This window comes from Papio anubis, chromosome 15 (assembly GCF_008728515.1).
Source record: "Papio anubis isolate 15944 chromosome 15, Panubis1.0, whole genome shotgun sequence".
NCBI lineage: Eukaryota > Metazoa > Chordata > Mammalia > Primates > Cercopithecidae > Papio > Papio anubis.
The window spans coordinates 4,721,965-4,744,177 of record NC_044990.1 but is presented as its reverse complement, the minus strand read 5'-3'; the positions used below and the strand labels follow the sequence as shown (position 1 = coordinate 4,744,177).

The following is a 22,213-nucleotide window of genomic DNA, read 5'->3' as shown; positions in this document are numbered from 1 at the left end:
GGGCAAAAACCCTTTGAGGGCATGCCTGGTTGCTAAGAACAAGCAAGACAACTAGAGCAGGGTGAGTGAAGAAGAGCATAGTGGAAGATTAAAGCTGGGGGACAGGGGCAAGTTACTGTAGTCTTGAAGGCCACTGTAAAATCTTTGCTTTTTTTTGAGTGAGATAGGAAGCCATTGATGGAATAAGCAAAGTAAGAGAAAACTGAAAAGTGCCCACTGGATTTACGATCTGAGGTTACTCTCTCCCCTCTTGAGGTCTGTGACTGTTTCATTTCATAATTTATGCAGCCAGACACTGTTCTGGAAATTGGGATACACGAACAAAAAACATAATCTCTGCTCTCCACTTCCTGCACACAACTTGAAGTGCTCCGTTTTTGAAAGCTAATTCTTGGCAGGATGTCAGTGTGGAATGATTCTGAGAGTCCCAGATGAGTGCCTGGCTATAGGGAAGGAGTGCAACAAGCCAGAGGAGCAGTGATGGTGCACTTTCTGCTTCAGTAGCCACCGTGTCTATTGTTGTAGTTGTAGAATAAGTACAACTGTTGGTCACAGAAGTCTGATTGAAGGCCATTGGTCCCTTCCTGTCCCAGAGGCCACTTCTTCCTGAGGGGTAAAGAGGTGTCTGAGTTTTCTGAATGTGATTCTGTTTGTGTGACTCCCTGTGTTTTTCATTTCCAACCTTTTCTTCTTTCTTTTCTTTTCTCTTCCTTTCCTTCCTTTTCCTTTTCTTTTCCTTTCCTCTTTTTTTTCTTTCCCCTTACCTTTCTCCTTTCTTCTTTGTCCTTTCTCCTGTCTTTCTCCTTTCTTTTCCAATAGGATCTTGCTCTGTCACCTAGGCTGGAGTGCAGTGGTATGATCATAACTCTACTTCCTGGGCTCAAACGATCCTCCTGCCTCTACCTCCCAAGTAGCTGGGTCTACAGGCACATGCCACCATGCCTGGCTAATTAAAAAACAATTTTTTTTTCTGTAGAGATGAGGGTGTCACAGTGTTGCCCAGGCTGGTTCTCAGACTCCTGATCTCAAGCAGTCCTCCTGCCTTGGCCTCCCAAAGTGTTGGGATTATAAGCATGAGCCACTACACCTGTGGTGGCCCCAACATTTTCTGAATGTGAATCCGTATGTGTGGGGTTCTCTGTGTTTTCCAGTCCTGACTTCATAATTGGCTGAAATTTGAACTTTCTGCATAGACCATTAGGGTACCTTTTAGTGTAGGCCCATAGTTGGCAACGATTCAACTAAATAGTCCTTAAAGTAATGTGTGTTGGCATTTACCATTCCTCACCGAAGTGACATCTTCCAATTCCTTTCTCTTTTCCCCATTTTTATTCTTCATTTGTTCTTTCTTTTCCCAAAGGCTTTTTTCTTTTTTTCCATTTTCTTTTTGGCTGTGGTGATACCTATAATTTAAGGATCCTAACAGTTTCTGTAGAGTACCTCACAGTGATGGTGACCTGAAAGAGTTATAGTGGCTTCCTAACATCTGACTTAACACATTTCTGAGAACAGACTGGGGAAAATCTGTAGCAACATCTGTAAAATACTTTTAGTTCCTTGGTGAAAAGGGGAAATATAAAGAAGCAGTTGGTTTTTAGAAGGTGACTAAGTCTGTGGTTTGAAATTTGTATGCCAATGATTTTAGTAAAGAAAAATACTTGATTTTCTTTGGAGGTTGCGGTGAGCCAAGATGGCGCCACTGCACTCCAGCTTGGGCAATAGAGCGAGACTCAGTCTCACCTTAGAGGTGAGGGGTGGGATTTGCCACAAAGAGCAAAATAATCAGTGTATTTTCTCAGAAATTCTCTTATTTTCTTGAGAACTTTAGTGTAAATACTAAATAGATGTTTTGGAATGATTTCAGATTACTTTCACTATCTGTCACTTTCATATAGAGATTACCCTATTGAAGCAGTTGTATGTAATGATTTTCTGTTATATAGATTTGAATGTAAGTTGGCATATGCTAAGATAGTCCTCAGTTTATTTTATTAAAGATATCCTTTCTTTCAGACGTTTTCTTCTCTATACTACTTTATCTTAGTGAATGGCCACCAGTGTGACAAGCTTAAAACCCTTAAGGAACCTCTGTTTTTCCTCCTCTCCCTTCCCTTATCAGTTTTGTTATTATCTCAAGAGGGACTTCCTCTCTATCACAGCTTACTCCAGGCCCTAATATGAACCAGTCACCTAGATGGCTTCATTAGCTTCTTACCTGGTTGCCCTTAATCAATTCAGCATTTTCTCCACATTGACACTGGAATGATCTTATAAGCTATATTTCCTAAAGGACTACTGTACTTAAAAACCTCTGTACCTTTTTAAATCTACAGTACAGATTTTGTACCTTAACATGTTTTTTTTTAATCAGATAAAATGTTATGCCTCTGCTATTGAGACATAAATGTTGTATTTCCTATGTTGAGAATTTTGTATTTTCTGTATTCCCATTAGTGAATAACATTTTGCTGATCTTTGCTTTCATCACTTACAGTAGTTTTTTCCAACTATGGAGCACCTTTAAATATGGAGTTTGCTTTTTAAACTCCATATGCATCCTTCTTTCTTTCTCCATTTCAACTTAACTGGACAGTAGCTTGACAGAGAGGACTGTCAGGACTCGACCTACTTGACCAGATTACTAACTACAGTAGTTTTGCAAATATTTACTAGAGCACTTTGTTGCTTATATTTATTAGGCAGACAAAGATAGAGTACATGTATTAGTCCATTTTCACACTGCTGTAAAGAACAACCCAAGACTGGGTAATTTATAAAGGAAAGAGGTTTAATTGACTCAAGTTCCACATGCTGGTTTATTCAAGAATTACTGAATGAATACCTACTGTTCACCCACTGTGTAGGGAAAAGATAGATGAGGAAAAGTATAATGGGATAAAGAAGAATCTTATTTAATAAATCAGATGATTTCAACAAAAGGGATCACTGGTAAATTGGGCACACCTTCTGGTTTTCACCTGAGGAAAATAATTTTTCTGTGGCCGTTCATCTTAGTTCAACAAACATTTATTGTGTCAGACACTACTAGCTGTTAGGAGATATTCGTGCGTAAATGAAAGACAGTCTTTGCCCTGGGCTATGTTAGTCTTTAGTGGAAAAGACAGATACATGAACAGAGGCTTTCATTATAATTTAGGAATTGCTTTAATAGTGGTGGAAGGGGCAGATTTAAAAATATTTAGGTGATAAAAATCATAGGAATTGGTGATTGATGGAATGTTGGGGATTGAGAAGAAGTCATAGGATGATTCACGGATTTCCAGTGTGGGTGACTTGATAAGGATGGAGGATTAACATTAACTCACATCCAAAATACAGAATTAGAAACCTATTTGTGAGGGGTGAGGGGGAAATCAGTTTTGCTTTCAGTATGTATAACATGGCTCCGACACATCTAGTGGAGACAGTATAGCATAGTAGGAAGGTGTTTTGGCTTGGGAATCAGATCACATAGGTTTATGACTAAGCTATACCACTAGCTGCTTCTCGCTGTGTAACTTTGAGATGACTAACCAACCTCACCAAGTCCCAGTTTCTGTGGGGACAGTACTAGTACATACTATATAGGAGTTGTCAAAATTAAAAGAAATAATGTATGGTAAGCACTTGTCACACCAATAGGCATATAATGAGACCTCACTAGTATGTCAGGAAATACTATCTGTGTAGCAGACAGTATGAACTCAGGAGAGAGGGGAGCTGGACGTACAATTTTAGGAGTCATTAACATATAGGCTTACATAATGACAGTAGGTAAGTTTCCTATAGAGAATGGACCCCTGAGGAAGAGTAATAGTGGACAGGGGATGGACAGAAGAGGAATAAAATCCAAATGAAAAGTGGTGTGATTATTTTCCATGTATAGAAGCTTTGTAGATACTTATGCCTCATAGAGAAGTTACAATGTGAGATTTATAATTGGAGCACAACCAGGAATATTTATGATCTTCAAAAAATCCACAAAATTTAAAATTTCACGTGGATTTCTTTTTAAAGCAAACTTCCTATTTAATTAAATAGTAATAAAATCAGCCCCTCCCCACTTTTAAACTACTTGCCAGTAGACTTTTTAATTTTTTCTGAGAAGCTATTTGAAACTCTACTGAATGATGTGGACACAGATTATTTGCTTGAGTAGTGTTGATACTTTATGGTAACCTTTATTTCCATGTATATTCATCAGTTGTCTTCTTGTTAGAGCCTTAAAAACTTTGTTTTAATAGCTTAGGAAATGATATGGTTTGGCTCTGTGTCTCCACCCAGAAAGATAGGTGAGATCTATATTGCAGTAATTGCTCAGTGCTGGTTGGCCACAGTGCCCTTTCCAGCCAAGTCATGCACAATGAAGAGGAGTAAACAGTAGTTGATCCCATTTGTCTTAAAAGGTGTTTAAGTTTGGATTCGCAGTGTGTGGTAAACTGAAGCTAGATTTTTATTTAAGGAAGAAATGGTCCTAAACAATGAAATAAATGTTGACCTCTAAGAGAAATCTTTATTCAGGTTTATAAGTAGAAAACCTTCCTCTCTCCTCTCCTGCCCTCCCCTCCCCTCCCCTCCTTTCCTCTTCTTTTCTGAGACAGAGTTTTGCTCTTGTTGCCCAGGCAGGATTGCAATGGTGCAATCTCGTTTCACCACAACCTCTGCCTCCCAGGTTCAAGCAATTCTCCTGCCTCAGCCTCCCAAGTAGCTGGGATTATAGGCGCCCGCCACTGTGCCCAGCTAATTTTTTGCATTTTTAATAGAGACGGGGTTTCACCATGTTGGGCAGGCTGGTCTTGAACTCCTTACTTTGTGATCCACCCGCCTTGGCCTCCCAGAGTGCTGGGATTACAGGTGTGAGCCACTGGGCGTGGTGGTGATGAAATATATTAATATATGGGAGAAAATTGTAGAATTAATGAGCTAGTGGTTAGCTATCTAGATGATTTTGAAGATATAAACAATTTTAAAAACTGTCTACAACCTGCTGGTACACATAAATTAACTTTTTTTTGCTTGTTTGTTTTTTTGAGATGGAATCTCACTCTGTCACGCAGGCCGGAGTGCAGTGGCACAATCTTGGCTCACTGCGACCTCCACCTTCCAGATTCAAGCAATTCTCCTGCCTCAGCCTCCCAAGTAGCTGGGATTACAGATGTGTGCCACCATGCCCAGCTGCTTTTTGTATTTTTAGTAGAGGTTTCATCATGTTGGCCAGGCTGGTCTTGAACTCCTGACCTTAGGTGATCCGCCCGCGTTGGCCTCCCAAAGTGCTGGAATTATAGGCGTGAGCCACCGTGCCTGGCCCAAATTAACATTTTTTAGGTTGGTAGTGGTTATTTTACTTTTTTTCATAAGGATGAATAACACAAAGATTCCCAGCAGTACTCTCCTGCACATTCCTGGTTAGCCCTAGTTCCACCCTCCACTCCAGCAGCAACATCGTGTGTGTATGTGCGCGCGCGTGTGTGCGTGTGTGTGTATGTGTGTGTCTCTGTCTGTCTGTCTACTAGTATTCATAAAGACATACTGTGTGCCTTACCAGCTCAGGCACTAGAGGAGGCCAGAGCAGCATAGGACATAATCTGTGCCAGGGAATTCAGAGCTACAGAGGAATACGAAGCCAAGACGTAAGTAATGAACGATTTCTCTAATAAGGATTAATGTTAGGAGGCAGGATGTTAGTGAGTCTTGAAGAATACCTGCCACTTAGCTAAGCAGAAGAGACGATTTTAGAAGCAGAGAACAGTGTGAGTAAAAGCCCGGAGGTGGACAAAAAACAATCATTGCCCTGGTGTGGGATAGTGAGGAGAATATAGAGACTACTTGGAGTTGGCAACCATTTAAATGTTCCCTGATTTAATTTTTCTGGTAGTTTACTCTAAAACTCTAGATAATAATATATTTATATTTTGATTTTCCAACTTTAGATAAAAATGTTGACTCGGATATGAAAACTGTTTTTGCTTATTTGTACTGCACCCCTCTTTCTTGCTACCCTCAATATAAGTGTTACTGTTTTCCACAATGTGGTTCTCTATTGGTTACATTTGTAACTGTAAATAATCTGTATGTTATTTGTGGCTTATACATTCCCCAAAAAGATATATGGAATTTAACAGTAAGAAATAAGCTCTTATGATTTTAGACAGAACGAAGAAAAAATTGAGAATGGTGCATGTAAGTCCTGGGCTAACAGAAAAATAATTTATACTACTTTTGAAATGAAAAATAATATCTTTTTTCTTTTAGGTAGAACAAGTAAAATTACTTGACCGATTCAGTACCAGCAACAAGTCATTAACAGGAACTCTCTATCTTACGGCCACACATCTATTATTTATAGACTCTCATCAAAAAGAGACCTGGGTAAGGAGCACCGCAGCTGTACTGTTTATCATAATAATAATGGACTTGGTCTGTCATGTTTTATTTTGAATGTGTATAACACAATATATAACACAATTTTTAATCATTGGTTACCTATCTCAACCAAAATATTTTTTGGTCTCCAGATCACTCCAGCCCTCCCTTCTAATAAATCAGTTATAGAATGTGTAACATGGAATTCTATAAAATACCACACTCTTATCTCCATAAATAATTTTGAAATGCCTATTGTTCCTAGGCTGGACACGGTGGCTCATGCCTGTAATCCCAGCACTTTGGGAGGCCGAGGTGGCTGGATCACGAGGTCAGGAGTTCAAGACCAGCCTGGCCAACATAGTGAAACCCCATCTCTACTAAAAATACAAAAAATTAGCAGGGCGTGGTGGTGGGTGCCTGTAATCCCAGCTACTCAGGATTGTGAGGCAGGAGAATTGCTTGAACTCGAGAGGCAGAGGTTGCAGTGAGCTGAGATTGTGCCATTGCACTCCAGCCTGGGCAACAGTATGAGACTCTGTCTCAAAAAAAATGAAAATAAAAAAAAATACCTATTGTTCCTTTTAATTTTTAAAAATCTAAAAAATATGTACATGTTAACAGATCAAATGGATTGTTTGGTATATTCCACAGTGTTTTTATACAAATTTTAATTAGGGTTTTTTTTTTTTTTTTTTGCTAGTATAAATGTTGTAGTATGCATATACATGTAAACAACATTTTGTGTATTTATATGAGACATATATGTTTCTTTCTGTATATTTGCCAGAGCTTCTCTGGGATATTTGCCTGGGAGTAAAATTATGGGGTCTTGAATAAGTACATATATAATCTTACTAAGTATGTCACCTCTTCAAAATGGTTGTTCCAATTTATTCTCAGTAGTGTATTACACAATGTTGTACATCCTCAACAACATTGATATTGTCAATTTAAAATTTTGTGCCTATCTAGTAGATGTCCAATTGTAATGTTGATGAGCTGATTACAAAGAATTTACCCTTTTCAGATAAAGAAAAAGGAAAAAGTTTCCTTTTCTTTTTTTATTGGGTTGTCTTTTATTGATTTTATAAGAGTTTTGGGCTACAAATAGAATTACCATTCAACCCAGCAATCCTGTTACTGGATATATACTCAAAGGAAAATAAATCATCCAACCAAAAAGACACGGGCATTTGCATGTTTGTTGCAGCACTGTTCACAATAGCAAAGATATGGAATCAACCTAGGTGTCCATTAGCAGTGGACTGGATAAAGAAAATGTGGTGCATATACACCACAGAATACTATGCCCTCTTAAAAAGAGAACAAAATCATGGCCTTTACAGCAACATGGATGCAGGTGGAAGCCATTATTCTAAATGAATTAACACGAACAAAAAACCATATACTGCATGTTCTCACTTAGAAGTGGAAACTTAACATTGGGTACATATGAGCATAAAGATGGGAACAATAGACATTAATAGACTAATAGAGGTGGGAGGGAGGGAAGTAGAGGAACAAGGGTTGAAAAACTACCTCTTGGGTACTATGTTCGCTATCTGGGCTATGAGTTCAGTTGAAGCTCAAACCTCAGCATCATTCAATATATTCATATTACAAACCTGCACATGTACCCACTAAATTTTAAAAAAAAGTATTAAGAAAAGAAATAAAGAGTTCTAGGTTATAATGCTTTGTCAGATGTGTGTGACATAGATAGCTTTTCCCAGTGTGTGGCTTGTGTTCTGTGTTTTTTATGTGTCTTTCAGTTAAAGTTTATATTTTTAATGTTATAGATTTTTCATTTTTTTCTTTAATTGTTTGTGCTCTGTTGTGACTTAAGAAATCCTTTCCTATGTCAAAGTCATAAAGGTTCTTCTATATTTTCTTCTAAAAGCTTAAGTTTGATCCTGTAAGTTGTTAATACATCTGGGAAATATTTTGGTGTATGATGTGAATAGGGATTAATTTTTTTTTTCTTATAGATGACTGGCACCATTTATTGACTGTTTCATTTCATTCATCTTTAGTACGAGCTCTGTCATAAAAACATCTTCCATGTATGTGAGGCTTTGCTTTTGAGTTTTCTTTTCTATTCGTTTGGTATACTGACTACACTGTACCACACTGTTTTATTGACTATAGCTTTTAAATGAATTTTGATATCAAGTAGAGCATACCTTCCCAACTTGTTCTTCAAAATTGCCATGGCTATTTTGGACTCTTTGTTTTTCCTTTTCTATTTTAGAATTCATTCATTTATTCATTCAGCACACATTTATTGAGCATCCACAGTGTGTTTCATATCACTATTCTAGATATTTTAGAAACAATAGCCAATAATAACAGGGACGAATTCTGCCCTCATGGAGCCTACATTCTAGTGCTGAGAGATACGGATAACATCACCAATAAATAGGTAAATAAGTAGAATACATAGTGATAAGTGCTAAGCAGAAAAAGAAGTAGGAAAGGGGGTTAGAATATGGGGCTTGTGTCCCTGTGCTTGAGAGGAAGAGACTTGGGCATGTTTCTGTGCCACTAGCTCTGCCAGGTTTTAGAACCTCCACTTTATAGATGAAGAAGCTGAAGCTCAGTGAAGTGGTAATTCATTCAGTGTTACCCAGGCAGTGTAACATGGTAAAAGGAGCTCATGTAGGCTGTGTTGTCAGGTAGCTTTGGGTTCAAATGTCAGCTCTGCTGTTCACTGCTTGGGCGACTATGTCAGGGTACTTTTGGCTGTAAGTAAGTGAATACCTGACTGAACATGGTGCCAAACCTTGCAAAGCAGGAGAGGTGAGTAGGCTTTCCTCAGTAGCCCCCTCTCCTTTTATCAGGGAGGAGAGGCTCTCTCAGAAGGACCCCCAGCCGACTTTCCCTAACCTCTGATTGTTTGAAAATCCGGACACTTGGCTACTCCTACCTGAAAAGGAGGTAGAGAATGCAGACCCTAGTATTTTGGATCTCTTGAGGGAAAAGGGTGCTGCAAGTAAGGAAGGTGGGGAGGAATGGCAGACCAACAGTGTCTGCCAAAAAGTATGTAACTTTTGAGCTTAACACCCACATAAAATTGGTATATAGCATCCGTCATCATGTAGGACTTTCGTGAATCTTAGATGAGAGAAAGTACGAAAAACATCTGTGCCTAAAACATAGTAGTGGCAGTAAATCATAGCTGCTCATACTATTTTTCTAAGTGGTAGAATCAAGATTAGAGGTCAATTATGCCTCCCAGTCCAGAGATTCATGTTGCTCTGTGGTACCCCCCTGTACTACACATACAGTACTCTTCTCTTTCTCTCTTTGATTGTACTCTTCTGATTTCCTGAAGAAGGCTGACCAATTGATATATGATTTCACATCAGCTGTTAAGGAAACTCACTTGAGATACTGATCTCAGAGACGTTGTATTCCCTAGAGGCACTGGATCCCTTCTCCATCCAGAATTGCCAGAAATTTTACCAATCCAAGAATTGCCAGGAATTTTATCTAGCAGTACCTTCTGAAATAATTAGTCATAATACCATCCACTCCATCTACCCCTCCTTTGTCCACTTACTTCAGTATTTTCTCTATTATCCATCCCGTAGAGATATAAATGAAGGCTTTCCATATAGCTATTCCTTCAGCTGCTAGGAATATAGTTTGAGGGGCAGCAAAAAGATATCTGTGTTATTCTCTACTCTCCTATTGTTGTCTTTTAAATGCTTTCTTATCAGTATATTCCCTATATTTCCCCTAAATGAAGTTTGTTTAGTATACTAGAGCCATAGAAATGAACATTTTAGATCCAGAAGGGGCCTTACCAACCTTATATCCTTTTTCTCACTTTATAGTTGATTATGTTTTCAAGATCACATAACTAGTTAGTGGTAGGACCAGGTTTCTTTATCATTTTCTTCCTGCATATGCTTTTGGGTCTTTATAGTTACAATCAGAACAGTGATATACAGGTTGAATATCCCCAATCCAAAAATTGAGCACTGACATGATGTTCAAAGGAAATGCTATTCCAGATTTTCAGATTAGGGATGTCAGTTGATAAGTATAATAAGTATAATGCAAATATACCAAAATCTTTAAAAATCCAAAATTTGAAATACTTCTAGTCCCAAACATTTTGGATAGGGGTTCTCAACTTGTAATATTACAGTTAGCTTTTGTTCCTTATTCTCTGTTTAAATGTTATTATTAGATCATTCTCAAAAAAAAAAAAAAAAAAAAAGAAACAGTAGGCATTTTTAGTAGCAAACAAAATATTATTGGTAGTAGGTGAGAATGGTAAGCATATGTTTAAAATACCATCAAATATTGAGTTTATAGTAGGACTTTTTATTCATTCATTTAGTAAACTCTTATTGTGATAAAGGAGGTATCAGGGATGACATCCATATTTCTGGCTTGGGCATTCACATTTAAAAAATTGAAGTTGGCCGGGTGCGGTGGCTGAAGCCTGTAATCCCAGCACTTTGGGAGGCCGAGATGGGCGGATCACGAGGTCAGGAGATCGAGACCATCCTGGCTAACACGGTGAAACCCCGTCTCTACTAAAAACTACAAAAATCTAGCCGGGCGAGGTGGCGGGCGCCTGTAGTCCCAGCTACTCAGGAGGCTGAGGCAGGAGAATGGCGTGGACCCGGGAGGCGGAGCTTGCAGTGAGCTGAGATCCGGCCACTGCACTCCAGCCTGGGCAACAGAGCGAGACTCCGTCTCAAAAAAAAAAAAAAAAAAAAATTAAAGTTGAAGTGTGTGATATATAACATTTGTAAGCTTTTCGATCTGAGGGGGGCAATTATAATGTTCCAGGTACTGTGTTAGGTGCTGGAGATGTAATGTTGATCAACGCGGCACCATGCCACTCGCAGGCCCTGGGCCTCCCTCCTGTGCTCATGGGCACCCAAAGTTTCAGCCTCAGAAGTAGTTTCCGGAGGGGCCAAGGCAGCCAGAGGTTGGTGTGTCAGTGCCGCCCCAAGCACATGCACACCCAGCTAGGTCACGACAGTACCTGGGCTGGGCTGTCGGGACATGTCCATAGCTTTGCTCTGCCACAGAGCAGGCAATGGGAGTGGGAAGAGGCCAGGGAGCGGGAGCAGGCACTTTTGAACCTGCAGGGGGAGGGGGTTTCCTAGGCCCCCAGGAACGCAGGGATGCCTGGGTCCAGAGCCATGGCTGGGCGGCTGCAGCTGTGCCCAGGAGTGTGGCTCCTGCCCTGCCAACTCGGTAGGGCATGGGGCTTCCCCTGGGATCACCTGTTCCCAGGTCTTGCCTGTTCTGCAGAGCACGCAACCCTGGCTGCACCTCCCCCACTGCAGCTGGCATCCTCACAGTGGCCACTCCAGACAGGCCACTGCTGCCATCACTATGAAGGGAAAGTATAGCTTGAGCTGCAGTAAGAAAAGGGAGGGGGCGTAACTTACTTGGGAAGGGTTGTGGGGTATGTCAGGCTACACTTTTGGTGATATTATGAGTTTTGAGCAAAGGCCAGAAATGTGTCTAGAAGATCTTAGATGAAGAGGTAGAGTTACAGTATTCCATTTAGTGGGAGCATCTGACCATGTGTGAAGGAGCTTGGTGCATTCGAAGAGCCAAAAGAAGGCTGTTGTCACTAGAACATAGTCAGTGATCGGGAGAGGGACTTGAAATGACTAGATTGCCTTCCTATTTTTAGTCTGCTTTTCAATATTCACTACTGTGTTGTAGAAAATGGATCAGAGGGTCAAGCGTAGATATGGAGAGAGCGTTTAGGAGGCTGTTTATCTATAGTAGTTCAGGTGAGAAACAGTGGGGACATTACAACTAGGGATGTGACAGTAGAGAGAGAGAGAAGAGGATAGGTTACAGAAACATGTAGGCGATGCAGTTCCCGGGGTCTGATAATGTATTGAGTATGTGGAGAGATGGAGGAGGGATCAGAGTGACACCCATATTTCTGCCTTGGGCATTCAGTCATTTAAAAACTTGAAGTTAGGCCGGGCGCGGTGGCTCAAGCCTGTAATCCCAGCACTTTGGGAGGCTGAGATGGGCGAATCACGAGGTCAGGAGATCGAGACCATCCTGGCTAACATGGTGAAACCCCGTCTCTACTAAAAAATACAAAAAACTAGCCGGGCGAGGTGGCGGGTGCCTGTAGTCCCACCTACTTGGGAGGCTGAGGCAGGAGAATGGCGTAAATCCAGGAGGCGGAGCTTGCAGTGAGCTGAGATCCAGCCACTGCACTCCAGGCTGGGCGACAGAGCGAAACTCCGTCTCAAAAAACAAAAAAACAAAAAACTTGAAGTTTGAGTGAGTATGTAACATTTGCAACTTTTGTTGAGGAGGACATTCTTAAACTTATGCATTCTAGAAGAGAATATTCAGTGCTTTCCATGTTGATGACCGGGATGTTTTTTCATGCTGTAGATATTACACCACCATATTGCCTCAGTAGAGAAACTTGCTTTGACTACTTCTGGATGTCCCCTTGTGATTCAGTGCAAGAACTTCAGAACCGTGCATTTCATTGTTCCCAGAGAAAGAGATTGCCATGATATTTACAACTCTTTGCTACAACTGTCAAAACAAGGTATTGTTCTTAGAGACCAAAGCTTGCATGCTCACTTTGAGATGGGTTATCTAAGATACTTTATTTAATGTTTTATTATTGTTATTTTATCCTTTTATACTCTGACAGTCAAGTTCTTGTGTACTCTATCTCCCCTAAATTGGCCTGAAAGTAATTAGAAACTATTGATCTAAGAATGGTATAATCGGAAGGGGTAATGATAAGGAAAAAGTAAAGCATTTATAGTAGAGACTTACAAAACCACAGTTTTATATTAATCTTTTAAGTCTATTGATAGCAAGTAGCACAACATATTTTTTTTTTTTTTTTTTTTTTTGAGAGGGAGTCTCGCTCTGTCGCCCAGGCTGGAGTGCAGTGGCCGGATCTCAGCTCACTGTAAGCTCTGCCTCCCGGGTTTAGGCGATTCTCCTGCCTCCACCTCTGCAGTAGGTGGGACTACAGGCGCCTGCCACCTCGCCCGGCTAGTTTTTTTTTGTATTTTTTAGTAGAGACGGAGTTTCACCGTGTTAGCCAGGATGGTCTCGATCTCCTGACCTCGTGATCCGCCCGTCTCGGCCTCCCAAAGTGCTAGGATTACAGGCTTGAGCCACCGCGCCCGGCCGCACAACATATTTTTTAAGAGGGTATTTCATAATCAAAGAGAATGACTTGGAAATTGATATTACAAAATAAAAAGTTAAGGAAGGTGAAGGTCCTTTGGTAGCAGTGGGACTAAAATATTTAATAGATTTGAGTGGGAGATACAGAAGCTGGGCAGAGAAACAAGAGAGGGTGGATTCTATTTGAGTAGAAGTAAGCTTGAGTTCAGTCCTAAAGAAGAACTTTTTTTTTTTGGAGACGGAATCTCACTCTCTGGTCCAGGCTGGAGTGCAGTGGCGCCATCTCAGCTCACTGCAACCTCCGCCTCCCAGGTTCAAACAGTTCCCTGCCTCAGCTTCCTGAGTAGCTGGGATTACAGGCAGCCACCACCACGCCCGGCTAATTTTTGTATTTTTAGTAGAGATGGGATTTCACCATCTTGGCCAGGCTGGTCTTAAACTCCTGACCTTGTGATCCACCCTCCTTGGCCTCCCAAAGTGTTGGGATTACAGGCGTGAGCCACTAAAGAAGAATCTTATCACTACTTATGCCCTGTGGATCTGGTGACTTCCTTCCCCCAGCATGACTTGAATTCTATGTTGGACTGAATTTCGGTTGAGCAGTCTGGATTGCTGCCTACAAGAGTGGTCTCAGAGCAGGTCTTTGTTCATTCTTCTCTCTGAGGACATAAGCCTGTAACATCCCATTGTCTCAAGCCAGAGTTTTTAGTAAAGATGATTCCAAAGCGCCTCAAGAGCTCTGTGCAACAGTTGCTGTTTTTAGTCGACAGTGTCCGATAGGGATGTATAATGCAATTTCATGTTCTACATGCTGTCTCTAGCTTCTCATTATAACGTTAGTCTAGTTTACATCTCATTTGGGAAAGTGATTAGTGGAAAATGTCTATTAGTGTCTTTATAATTTTACTTTTAAGAAAAAGAAATACTGCAGTAGAGGATTTAACATGTAAGTCTAACTGTATTTATTAGCTTTACTTTTGCTGATGACAAAAAATCCCATCTCAGATTGATATGTGTGCTTTTTAGGTATAATCATTTGCATACTGAATATCAAATATATTCAGGTATTAGCCATCTCTTTGAAGATTGTAAAGAGAAAAATGAAGGAAAAAACTGAAAAATTACATTTATTTGTAGTATGTCTTATAAATTGCACCTAACACTTAAAATTTTGTATTCTGTAGCAAAATATGAAGATCTCTATGCATTTTCTTATAATCCCAAACAAAATGATTCAGAACGACTACAAGGCTGGCAGCTCATTGATCTCGCTGAGGAGTATAAGAGGATGGGAGTGCCAAATTCTCACTGGCAGTTGTCTGATGCCAACCGGGACTATAAGGTACCTTAACAACGTTTTGGAGAAATTCAGAAAATGTTAATACCAGAGGGTTAGAGAGTGTCAGCATAGCAAGTTGTCTGTGTACTGAAATGTGCTGTTCTTGCGTTTAATAAGGTTTCAAGGTGTTTAAAGAGGTTTTGAACTGAGATACAATGGTTATGTTTGGTTTGATATTTACAGATTTGTGAAACGTACCCCAGAGAACTGTATGTTCCCCGGATAGCAAGCAAACCCATCATTGTTGGTAGTTCCAAGTTCCGGAGCAAGGGAAGATTCCCAGTTCTTTCCTACTATCATCAAGATAAGGAGGTAGGATGCTTTTCTTTTGATTTTAGAAATAAAGTATAACTCATCTTCAGGGTTAAGTATCTTAAATAACACTTTGTTTTTTTTTTTTTTTTGAGACAGGGTCTTGCTGTGTTGCCGAGGCTGGAGTGCAGTGGCACGATCTTGGCTCACTGCAACCTCCACCTCTTGGTTCGAGCAATTCTTGTGCCTCAGCCTCCTGAGTACCTGGGACTGCAGGCACATGCCACCATGCCTGGCTAATTTTAGTAGAGACGAGGTTTTGCCACGTTGACCAGGCTGGTCTTGAACTCCTGACCTCAAGTGATCTGCCTGCCTTGGCCTCCCAAAATACTGGGATTACAGATATGAGCCACTGCCCGGATCAAGAACACTATTTTTTACATTAAAAGATTGCTAATGGAGAAGCACTGGCTTTTTGTTTAATTACACTTTTGCAAATTTAAAACAAAACTACTCAAATATAGAAATTTTCATACTTCTTGTCATCTTTTCTTTTTTTTTTTTTTTTTTTTTTGAGACGGAGTCTCGCGCTGTGTCACCCAGGCTGGAGTGCAGTGGCGCGATCTCGGCTCACTGCAAGCTCCGCCTCCCAGGTTCAGGCCATTCTCCTGCCTCAGCCTCCGAGTAGCTGGGACTACAGGCGCCCGCCACCACGCCCGGCTAGTTTTTTGTATTTTTAGTAGAGACGGGGTTTCACCATGTTAGCCAGGATGGTCTCGATCTCCTGACCTCGTGATCCGCCCGCCTCGGCCTCCCAAAGTGCTGGGATTACAGGCTTGAGCCACCGCGCCCGGCCTTGTCATCTTTTCTTGACCCTCCCTTCCTTCCAGCAGTGACTTGAAAATAATACAATTAGTTAACAGATAGGATCCTCTTTCTTTCCTGTGGTTCTCTTTTGATTCTGCTTATATTTGGGAAAACCAGTTAGTTTTGATAAGATGACCGCTGAGACAAGGGAGAGAACCAAGGGCTTTTCAGAGTCCCATTTTAATAGTAAACTCAAATCAAAAGGGTTTTGCAACATGAAGCAGTGGAGGAGGAATCTTTATAGTGAGATGCTGTAATAAGGTTTGCTTATATTAGTAAAACTTAACCTTTGTAGCCTGCTAATAGAAGGCCAGGAGGCACTGTATGTTAAATGCTTTATTATGCATGTCTTCCTGACTTTGTAAGGTAGGCTTTACTAATTACCTGTAACTTTCAAGTAGGAAACTGAAGTTCAAAGAGGGTAAGTCACTTCCTTGTCTCACAGCAAATAAGTTGAGGAATTCTATGCCATTTCTGACTCCCAGTCCTTTGTGACCTGGTTTTGTTTTCTCTGAGAACCTTTAGAATCTTCTTTTTCCCCAGTGTTCTGAAATTCCTTTTTTTGTGTGTGTGTGAGATGGAGTTTCGCTCGTTGCCCAGGGTGGCGTTCAATGGCGTAATCTCAGCTCACTGCAACCTCTACCTCCCGGGTTCAAGCGATCCTCCTGCCTCAGCCTCCCAAGTAGCTGGGATTATAGGCACCTGCCACCACGCCCAGCCAATTTTTGTATTTCTAGTGGAGACTTGGTTTTGTATTTCTAGTGGAGACATGGGGTTTCACCATGTTGGCCAGTCTGATCTTGAACTCCTGATGTCAAGTGATCCACCCACCTAGGCCTCCCAAAGTGCTAAGATTACAGGTGTGAGCCACCGTGCCCTGCCTGTTCTGAAATTTCACAGTAATGTCTTTTTAAATCTCATCCAGAAACTCAGGTCTCAATTTTGGGAATTCGCTTCTCTATTTCTTTGATAGTTTCCTCTCTTCTATTAATTTTCTTTGTACTTTTAATTTATTAGTTGAAAATTGGGCTTTGTAGAATAAACTTCTACTTTCTTTTTTTAAAACTTTCTCCTTTATTTTTCATTTTTTTGTATTTTCTGGAAGATTTCCTCAACCTTATCTCCAGTCTGTGTCTTAGATCCTTTTTTTTTTCCTGTAGTGTTTTTAATATCTGAGAGCTTTTCCTATTTTCTGAAATTTTTTAAGATAGTTTTCTGGCCAGGCGCGGTGGCTCAAGCCTGTAATCCCAGCACTTTGGGAGGCCGAGACGGGCGGATCACAAGGTCCAGGAGATTAAGACCATCCTGGCTAACATGGTGAAACCCCGTCTCTACTAAAAAATACAAAAAACTAGCCGGGCGAGTTGGCGGGCGCTTGTAGTCCCAGCTACTTGGGAGACTGAGGCAGGAGAATGGCGTAAACCCGGGAGGCGGAGCTTGCAGTGAGCTGAGATCTGGCCACTGCACTCCAGCCTGGGCGACAGAGCGAGACTCCATCTCAAAAAAAAAAAAAAAAAAAAGATAGTTTTCTATTCTTGGATGTGATGTTTTAGTTCTTTGAGGATGTTAAAGTTTTAAAACATGCTTCCCACATTAGTTATTGTTTTGCTAAGAGTTCCATTTTTTTCTGTTTATTTAGTGTTTTTGTCTTTCATGTCTTTCAAATACCTGTTTCTTGGCCAACTTCTCATATTTAAGCTGTTTTGAAGTTTGTGTGCAGGAATGGTTTGTATCTTGGGATTCTTTCTTTTTTTTTTTGAGACAAGGTCTCACTTTGTCTCCCAGGCTGGAGTGCAGTGGCACAATCTCGGCTCACTGCAACCTCTGCCTCCTGGGTTCCAGTGATTCTCCTGCCTCAGACTCCAGAGTAGCTGGGATTACAGGCATGTGCCACCACGCCTGGCTAATTTTTATATTCTTAGTAGAGATGGGTACGGTTTCACCATTTGGCCAGGATGGTCTCGAACTGCTGACCTCAGGTGATCCAGCTGCCCCGGCCTCCCAAAATGCTGGGATTGCAGGTGTGAGCCACTGTGCCTGGCTTTGGGATTCTTTCTGTTGTATAAGTTGGTTTCCTTAAAGAAGAAACCTCTAATTTTGGTCCCAATGTGTATAGTAAATCTGGCCGTGATCCAAGGGTGAAAAGAGTGGTGGCAGGATCTCACATTTTGTTACGTAGACTTTACTTAATGCTCCTAGTTTTTGTGAGTATAGGGCTTCACCCCTGCCCACAGCTGTGTGTATTGTCTATAGAGTCTTCAGGTTCATCCTCATCATAGAATAAACCTTGTCTTCAAGGTAAGGGAGAGTCTGATGGTCTTAGCTAGCCCTCCTGCAAACATTCCACCAGTTCTCCTTTTTTTCAGTTATATCCCTGCTCAAGCCTTCAGAGGTTTTGAGCCTTTTGGGATTTTGCTGCACAAAATACCTTGCTTCTTATTGACTTAAGGGAGTTAGCAGCTTTCTTTGTCCTGTAAAATTGGGTATCACTTGCTAGTCAGCTATCATCTCCCCAAATTTTATTGACATCTCTATGTCTTTTTTCCCATTCTCTTTGTCCCTGTGGTTTTATACATTTTAACTTTCTTTATTAGAACCTGACTTGGATTTTGGGAAGGAGCAGAGGCAAAGGGGTAAGGGTTTAGACAGAAATTTCTAATCTACTTTTCACAAATAAATCGTAGAGAGGTTAAATGATTATGGCCTCTCTTGACACAGCCATATGTGTAAACATTGTTTATTGGAAAGTTGGGCTGAAAATAGTTATTCAGTGAACAACTTAACAAATCAGAAAGTAGGTCTGAAAAGAATTTAATTAGGCAATACTCATTTTCTACTATTTTATCATATTTTCATGGTTTTATTTTGTGAGTTTAAAATATGCAATTGTGTGAATTTGTATGTATTTTTGTTTTGCATTGGAGAAAAAGTATATGGGTCTAAATCTTTTAAATCTTTTTTTAGGACTTTAAACAATAGTAGGCTGAGCATGATGACTTATGCCTGTAATTCAAGCATGTTGAGAGGCTGAGGTGGGCAGATTGCTTGAGCCCAGGAGTTGACAACCAGCCTGGGCAACATGGCAAAAACCCGTCTTAACAAAAAATACAAAAATTAGTCAAGCACAATGGTGTGTTCCTGTAGTCCCAGCTACTCTGGAGGCTAAGTTGGAAGGATTGTTTGAGCCCAGGAGGTCAAGGCTGCAGTAAGCTGTGATGGCACCACTGCATTCCAGTCTGGGCAACAGAGCAAGACCTTGTCTCAAAAACCAACCAAACAAACAAAAAACAGTAAATAATGAATCCAACCATTCACTACTTATAGATATTCTTGCTCTATTCGATTGACTGTATTTTAACCCAAATTTGAATTGAAGCTTATTTTTCTCATTTTATATTAAGATTGCTGATTTCTAATTAGAGATCTTAAAGCCTTTAGAAAGTAAAAGTTCTAATGATGCTACTTAAAAATTCTTGTTCTATTTTTATTGACTAATCTTTTACTTGAACGTCAGTTGGAAGTATCCTGTAATCTAAATGGAACGCAGAATGCAGGCATCTTAACAGTAGGTTACTTAACAGAAAGTTACTTAACAGAAGGTTACTTAACAGAGAATTGACTGGGTGTTAGTTCTTAGGACTCAGGGTTTTTTAATCAAACTAGATAAGGAGGTAGTTTTCTTATGAGAAGAGAATATTGGGAAAACTTAGAGAATGTCAAGATATTGAAGTAGTATTTAATTCAAAGAGGATCTTAAAGTTAATGCCTTCTAATTGTTATATTTGATTTTAACACTTTTGGCTTTTTTTCTTGTAAGCATTTTTAAAGACACATTTTAGAGATATTTGCATAATCTGTTTTCTGTTCTTTAAAAAAATAGGCTGCCATTTGTCGATGTAGTCAACCACTCTCTGGATTCAGTGCCAGGTGCCTGGAGGATGAACACTTGCTTCAAGCCATTAGTAAAGCCAATCCAGTTAATCGCTATATGTATGTCATGGATACCAGGCCAAAAGTATGTATTTTAAATACAGTACAGTCTGCTAGTTTAATTATCTTTATTACTTTACTAATGAGAGTTAATAAACTTGCCCATATATAAAATATCTGAATCCTAGTTTTAAATTAACTAAGGTTAATCATACTAAGGAAATCAATCCTTTATTTAAAGGATACCAATTTAGAAGACCAATTTCTGAGTAGCTCATGGTGATTTCTTATGTCTTCTGATATATATAATTTCAGGAAAGCTGAATTGTATATTGAGAACTCTTGCTAGTATTTAAATCTTATGTTATTGTGAAGAAATAATAAAATGTGTGTTGTGAAAAATAAATTGTTACTCTTCTTTTTTTTTTTTTTTTTTAAGACAGAGTTGCACTCTGTCACCCTGGAATGCAGTGGTGTGATCTCGGCTCACTGCAACCTCTGCCTGCCCGGTTCAAGCAATTCTCCTGCTTCAGCCTCCTGAGTAGCTGGTATTACAGGCACGTACCACCATGCCTGGCTAATTTTTTGTATTTTTAGTAGAGATGGAGTTTCACCATGTTGGCCAGGCTGGTCTCGAACTCCAGGCCTCAAATGATCCACCCACCTCAGTTGACCTCCCAAAGTGCTGGGATTACAGGCATGAGCCACTGCGCCCATTCTAAATTCTTACTATTCTTTTTTGTAGAATTTTCAATTGGCAAAACATTTTTATGCTAAAATAATGGATTTTAGCTTGAAATATTCAAGAAAATAAGGAAAACAGTTAAGTCAGGAAACAGTTTGAACCAGAGAATTGTAAATAGTGAACAGGAATTTGGGTTCTCTTAGGCATCTGTGCTATGGGGCCAAATTGTTATCATTGGGACAAATGTCAGAGTCCCATCTGTTTATTAACATAGTTAAACAAGCAATTCATATAGGATCCTGAAACTAAAATAATTAAAATCCTCAGTGGTAATAGCTAACATTACTTTTAATTTTTGTTATAGCGTCGCATGCAGAGCTGGTGGGCTACACAAAAGGACATTGGCAGATTTATAGTGAGGATTTCTTCAAAAATCCGGAATGATGAGAAAATAAGAGAGAGCAATGAGAAAAAGCGAGTGAGCAATATAGAACGCAAGTGGCTTTTAGGCAGCTTTGTGAAGGGAATGGTCACTATTTTAGAAGTGATTCTCATCATTATGCAATTTCACAAAAGATAATTTAGAAAACAGAAGAAGAGATTGAGTAAATTGCACTTGGGAGGCCAAGGCGGGTGGATCACCTGAGGTCAGGAGTTTGAGACCAGCCTGACCAACATGGAGAAACTCTGTCTGTACTAAAAATACATAAGTAGCCGGGCATGGTGGCGAATGCCTGTAATCCCAGCTACTCAGGGGGCTGAGGCAGGAGAAGCGCTTGAACCTGGGAGGTGAAGGTTGTGGTGAGCCGAGATCACGCCATTGCACTCCAGCCTGGGCAACAAGAGCAAAACTCTGTCTCAAAAAAAAAAATAATTATTTGGCCGGGCATAGTGGCTCACACCTGTAATTCCAGCACTTTGGAAGGCTGAGGTGGGTGGATCACTTGAGGTCAGGAGTTCCAGAGCAGCCTGGCCAACATGGCGAAACCCCGTCTGTACTAAAAATATAAAAAATTAGCTCGGCGCGATGGCAGGCACCTGTAGTACCAGCTACTTGGGAGGCTGAGGCAGGAGAATTGCTTAAACCCAGGAGGCAGAGGTTGCAGTGAGCCGAGATCGTGCCATTGCACTCCAGACTGAGTGACAAAAAATATATATAATAATAATTATTATTTAAAAATGGAAATTGATAACTTTGATAATCTTTTATTAAAAATAAAAGACAGGAGTTGAGACTGTTGGTGATATCTCTTATAAGAAAAATTCTAGAACACTTTTTAGATAATATTAGATATAAAAGGCTATTGTAATATGAGAATTTTTGAAGATGAGGTCTGATACAGTGATTTGTTTTTCAGGACCTCGTAGCTCTTATTTATATAATTATCTTCACAGAAAATATATCATTCTTTGATTGTTTTACTAGTTAAATGTAAATCAAGTAGTAATGTGGAAGCATTTTTTAACATCTAACTGTAGATTTTACAGTCAGTAGGATACAATTTAACTGTACTTGTTACCAAACTGAGGTCAAATCCACAAAATGAAGAGCTCCTTTTCTTCTAATTTAGGCTCTGTTTTATCCACGTTCATAAGAATTTTTAATAAAT

At 40.1% G+C, this 22,213-nt stretch overlaps 1 protein-coding gene across 5 annotated transcripts in view; it reads left to right on the top strand.

The window, feature by feature from the left end:
* The window catches only part of MTMR6 (myotubularin related protein 6), a 41,919-nt gene that overhangs the window by 5,466 nt on the left and 14,240 nt on the right, over window positions 1–22,213 (top strand). For 2 of the 5 annotated variants that reach the window (XM_031655771.1, XM_031655774.1), the window contains exons 2-7: window positions 6,253–6,369; window positions 12,769–12,931; window positions 14,715–14,872; window positions 15,053–15,181; window positions 19,869–20,003; window positions 20,968–21,081. In XM_031655771.1, the coding sequence (XP_031511631.1) occupies window positions 6,253–6,369; window positions 12,769–12,931; window positions 14,715–14,872; window positions 15,053–15,181; window positions 19,869–20,003; window positions 20,968–21,081 (816 nt within the window). Of the gene's footprint in view, window positions 1–6,252; window positions 6,370–12,768; window positions 12,932–14,714; window positions 14,873–15,052; window positions 15,182–19,868; window positions 20,004–20,967; window positions 21,082–22,213 lie in introns of those variants that run through there. The other 3 variants (XM_031655772.1, XM_031655773.1, XM_021929497.2) reach the window with 3 other exon arrangements.